Source organism: Gastrolobium bilobum, unplaced genomic scaffold (genome assembly GCF_033153095.1).
Source record: "Gastrolobium bilobum isolate Gb01-03AN ecotype WA unplaced genomic scaffold, APGP_CSIRO_Gbil_v1 utg168625, whole genome shotgun sequence".
NCBI lineage: Eukaryota > Viridiplantae > Streptophyta > Magnoliopsida > Fabales > Fabaceae > Gastrolobium > Gastrolobium bilobum.
Genome location: NW_026898681.1, coordinates 23840 through 29335, shown reverse-complemented (window position 1 = coordinate 29335; position 5496 = coordinate 23840). Strand labels below are relative to the sequence as shown.

Genomic DNA, 5496 nt, shown 5'->3' with positions numbered 1-5496 from the left:
TTATGTTTTTGATACTGATGTGATTCTTTATTAGTCTTCTTGGTGGCTTAAAAACAAATATATATATATATATATATATATATATATATATATATATATATATATATATATATATATATATATATATATAAAAGAAGGGAATAACATTTATCTTTTTAAAGGATATAAACTTATATCCTTTTAGATCCTAACTTTTGATTTTCGTCCATCAACGGTTATAATCTATTGGGCCAAACTTAATGAGCCAAATTTATTATTAATTAATTAATAATTTTAATCTAATAAATTATAATTGTTAATAGACAGAAATCAACGGTTAGGATCTCAAAAGGATATAAATTTATATCCTTTAAAAAGATAAATGTTATTCCCATACAAGAAAGAAATGAAGTACCTAAGAAGGGAAGTATGAATGCAAGTACCCTTGATAAGAGTAATTCACTAAAAAAATAAGGTGATTAGTAGAAGTTATTAAGTGTAGGTCAAAAAAACCTCCACTATAATTTTTGACAGATTTTAAGGGTTCACAATTTATTATTGTTTTTCTACTTAATATTACTTTATCTCTGTTCAATAAACTTTAATGACATGTGACATCGTAAATTAATATAAAAAATTTTAAAATAAATTTTTTTACTATGTAATAAAAAACGAGTAGTTCCCAAATGCGCCCACAATGCCTTTTCTCTGATCGTCAGTGTCAGACTCTACTGTTTTTTTTTTATTGGTTCTCAAATTCTCAATCTCAGACTCTCCTCGTAACACACACTATTCTTTTTTTAATGAGAAATAATACTCTCATGCCACATGAGATTACATTATTTTCCTACACAAATTCATTTTCCGTGCCAATTAATTTTTCTTTCTTTTTTAATATAAAATATGGGACCCACATTTAACTTCTCTCTACTTTTTTTCTCTCCTACAATCCTACAACATAATAAAACTTAAACCCTTTTTTAATTCTGATTTCTTCATCTCTTTTTTTCTGTTGGGATTCTAATTTCCTCATTTCTCTTTTTATTTACTAGGGTTTGGATCTGTGTTTAATTTGCCAAAATGATGACCATGCCTCATTTTCTCTCTTTCTTTCGCTTCTCTTCTCCGCCATTTGTAGTTTTTTTTACCAATCCTAAGTAAGTTTGGGCTTTCAAACTCTTTAATTTTTTGATTTAGATTTCGTTTTCAATTTCAATTGGGGAATTTATTTACCGTTCCACATGAATTTCGCATTCAGTTATGGGCACCGCCATAGACGCAGCTGTGACGGCATAGCAGGCGGTGGTGCTATCGTCGCCGACGAGCTCGAGGTCAGTGACGCAGACGATAAACGGATCGCACAAGTTCTACCAATACAAGTATTATTTGCTTTATCTTATGCAAACACTTGAAAAAAGATTTTTATATTTTTTTTATATGTTACTTCTTTGGTGGCAGGGAGAACAAGCTTTCTTGGCGCTGATGATCTGCATTTCAAGGACATTCTTCTCTTTTCTTTTTGATTAGTGATAGAAGAGTAAATTTCTGTACTCCGATCTTGAGCTTGGTTATCAAAATCGTTGACATGCAGTAGGTTTAACAAGTGTAGCTGGATTTTATTGCTTTGTAAATGTATATATTCTTCAGGATATGGAGGTTTTGGGAGGCATAGAATGGGAAGCAATCATTGGGTTCTTCTTTTCCGAGGCCAGCTAAAGGTATGTTTCTGATTAAAACCGTGTATAGATTCATTTATTGTAAATTGTTGAAAAGTATTTCTATTTAAGGATTATATCTCCTATTTAGGGATTGTATATTCTGTAATTGATTCAGATTTGATTTGTATTTTGTTATATTAGCGTTGTGGAGCTGATCAACTATGACACTGGGTACGATGAAATTAGTGTGAATTATGAGGAGATTTAATTGATTCTTTCTGGACATAAGATGAATAAGTTCATGTGATTGTTAATTCATGTGATTGTTAATTCTTCAAATAAAACGAGCAGCCTCGGATTAACACAGTTGTCTCAGGTATTTCACATCATTTGCTAATTTTCAATGTAACTATCAAAGAATACAGTGGTTGTTTCTTAAGAGATCTAGTTACTAATTTGATTATAGTTTTATTCAGTGTTACTGTGACAGGCTTGAATCTGCTTATCCTATACATTTTGGCTAATTTAGATTTTTCAATTGAATGAACCAACTATTCTACTAGTGGTCTAACTGTGACATGTAAATAATTGTTGATTGAGTTTACCTTTTGAAACTATTTTGTTTTTTGGCATGTCTTGTCAGACAAACATGATACAAATTTGAAATGAGAAGAAGAAAGAATTTTAAATGTTTTGTTTTTTGGCAATGCCTTTTTCTCAACCGTACATAACTCAAAAGCTTATGATTAGCAGCTTTTGGAGTTGTACATCTGCTTTTATGATCCATTTTAGTAAAACTGTGTACACTTGTTTCAGGTAACTGTTTGTCTTACTTGTGGCGATGAGGGCTTTCCGGAGTTGTTGGATTTTTGTGAAACGTGTCAGGTTTATACAGTGCATAGGTGACTTACTACTTTCTCTTTCTGCTACTTACTTTGATGAACTTGTAGCAAGTTTTTATCGTCATACTTGACTGAAGATGCTACTACTTCTAATGCCTTATGGTCATTCTTTAATTTTCCATTAGAAGTATTAAAAGTGGGAGAATTATAGTTGATGAATCCAAATAATATGAATGTTACTGAAGATCATTGCCAATTCTGGTCAAACAATCAGGAACAATTAGGTTTTTAGTATTCCAATTATTTCCTTATATAGTCAGGCTTTTTGTGTTTTGTAATTTGACAGATCCTAGACATATCCTATTATGATTTTTTAGGTACCAAATTTGGGTCTTAAAATCATGGGTTAGGAAGCCAATGCTTGTATATAATTGCATTCTTGGGGAGGGGGCTGAACCCCAATGGGTGCAGCTCAGTTGGTTCCTTGGCGCTGAGTTAGTGGGGTTGGACATGTGTTCGATTCCCGCTGAATGCATTCTTGGGGAGGGGGCTGAACCTTTAGCCATCACTGACCCCCGCACTCCGGATTAGTCCCATAGCCGGCTCAAAGAGTCGAAGCTTGTGGGGATACCGGAGGGAGCCAACTCGCCTCAAAGAGGTAATTAGGGTTGGGTAACTCCCAAAAAAAAAATAAAAAAATAAAAATCATGGGTTAGGAAGCCAATGCTTGTATATATTAAAGCTCCCTATTGCAATGCAAATTAGAAAATTCCATCGTCTCATCCATTAGATACGTATTGCTTGGTATTTATACCCTGAACTTTTGTGTCATTTGACATAGATTTTTATATGATTCTTATTCTCTTTCAAGCAGAAATATGATTTTAGATTTTGGTAAAAGTGCTTTAAAAATATGATTTAGAAGGTTTTCATTATCATATTACCTGCAGATGCCCCTATTTTTTTATTTCCATGCAGACATTCTTTTAAATTTCAATTGGTATTGAAGGTGCTTATTAATACCTCGAACCTTTTCTTGTGAGTTGATGCACAATACAATTGTATTAATACCTATCCTCTTTGATATACAAATGTCCCATCAGTGTCAAGTGCTTCAGATAATGTGTTAAACATGCTACAGTACTCATTCACTACAAAAAAAATAAGGCTAGAGTAACCATAAGATTTAACAATAAAATCCAAATTTTAAATCATAAAATCCATAGAACACAATCATCCAATATAATAAGGAAGAAGAGCTATGATTCGAAATATCTTAAATATCGGTGGAAGCCACATGGATGTCAGATTCCAAGGTTCTAACTTCTTCTAACTTCATTTGCTATTTTGCTACTTTAAATAGTTCAAATTCTTGTTTGTTTCTTTAGTCTTGAAATTTTTTCATTTTCATAAATATAGGTTTGATGGGTTGAAAATGTTGCACATGCTAAGAAGTAAGAGGCTGGTGTTCGTAGGGGACTCTTTGAATAGGAACATGTGGCAGTCCCTGGTTTGTGCATTGAGGGCGTCTCTGAAAGATAAGAGCAAAGTCTATGAAGTTTTGGGACGGCATGAATTCAGGATTCAAGGTTTTTTCTCTTTCAAATTCAGAGTAAGTTATAAAGATAGAATCGATATTAATTGCAACATTGATAAGCAAAGTCAAACACAAAGACTAATCCTCTGATTTTTATTTTTTTTATGTCCATACTCAAATTATGCATCTTGTGATTGATTGACACAGAGCTAAATGTTCTACAATTAAATTTTTGTAAGCATCTCTTGAGCTTATCATAGGTTTTGTCTCGATTTTGCAGGCTCATGTAGAGTATGAAATAGCAAAGAGGCATTATGCTCATTTTGATTGCCCAGGACATGCAGACTATGTTAAGGTAAGCTTGATGATCAGGCATAGTTGGAGACAGATTATGTTAATCCTTCACCATGATCAGGAAGATTATTTTTATGTCTTGGGTCCATTTTTTAGGTGTAAATTATGACTCTAGTGCTTTTCCCTATATATTGAATAAATATAATTGCATTACTTTAAAGAATGCATGACATGATTAGTTGTCTCACTTGTCTGCAACAATATGATTATATGGCTTAAACAATTTCGCTTGACATACTGCAGTTTGCTGCAAAACATGGAAAGTAGGCCCGATCCACTGCTTCCTGTGTAAGTTCTATTACCTACATCTTTGTATTGTATGGTCTTTGTACTTGTATGGCATATTCATTAGTTTTCTCTAATAACAGAATATGTGGACCTGTAAACATGTTAGTATGTTACGGGATAGATGGTTTGAAGGGCCTCAGGATTCACACGCTTGTAGATGTTGGATACTTTGATTTGAAGCACGCAAACTAAGTTGTCGAGCGTTACAATAGCATGCCACACTTAATGCATAGAAGTGATTCTGGAACGCGGAGAGATGTTGGATGGCATTTTATACCATTTACAATAATTCTTTAATGGATCCCTTATTTATTACATACAAGATGTTGCTTTGAATGCAGTGTTTGTAAAATCACATTTATTTACTGCATCCAATTGAGAATTATGGTTATTTTGTGCTTATACATTCAGAAGCTAACTGAGAATGCCCTTGATGATAAGCAAATTTGTCAATATGAACTTTGTAATCCCTTCCTTAAGCTGTAGTGGGTTATATATCAAACCTAGTCATTTTTGGATTTTTGCCTTAAAGTTCCTTTAGTCTTGTACACATACTATACGGTGACTTACCTCCCTGCCACTAACAGATCAAACAACTAAATAATAAATTGTTTTCAAGGATAACTACTATTTAGTAATTGTTTTCAATAAAATGTTAAAGAGATCAAACAAGTAAATAATAAATTGACTAATAAATTAAGTGATGGGGCTCAATTCCCAAATTATGATATGTAAACCAGGTTTAAACCTGTCAAAATAATAAACTAATTATAGCAGTCTATGCTCTCCAAAAAATGATAAATGTTGTGGGGGTCTTTGAATGACAAAAAGTCAAATA

The 5496-nt window shown here is 32.7% G+C and overlaps 1 protein-coding gene across 5 annotated transcripts; it reads left to right on the top strand.

Moving 5' to 3' along the window:
- The first annotated feature begins 996 nt into the window (after window positions 1-996).
- Window positions 997-5240, top strand: LOC133318254 (protein trichome birefringence-like). Of its 5 annotated transcripts, none has more exons than XR_009752449.1 (9): window positions 997-1136; window positions 1238-1358; window positions 1438-1516; window positions 1627-2013; window positions 2454-2539; window positions 3899-4091; window positions 4297-4371; window positions 4614-4658; window positions 4739-5240. XR_009752449.1 is itself a non-coding variant. In XM_061520248.1 (9 exons), the coding sequence occupies exons 4-8, from the start codon at window positions 1653-1655 to the stop codon at window positions 4635-4637; spliced, it is 423 nt and encodes a 140-aa protein (XP_061376232.1). In that variant the 5' UTR covers window positions 997-1136; window positions 1238-1310; window positions 1438-1516; window positions 1627-1652; the 3' UTR covers window positions 4638-4658; window positions 4739-5240. The 5 variants fall into 5 exon arrangements, 3 of the variants coding, with proteins under 3 accessions (XP_061376232.1, XP_061376233.1, XP_061376230.1); XM_061520248.1 differs by having other exon boundaries at window positions 1238-1310; window positions 1627-1697; XM_061520249.1 differs by having other exon boundaries at window positions 1627-1697; window positions 4765-5240.
- Window positions 5241-5496: the final 256 nt, after the last annotated feature.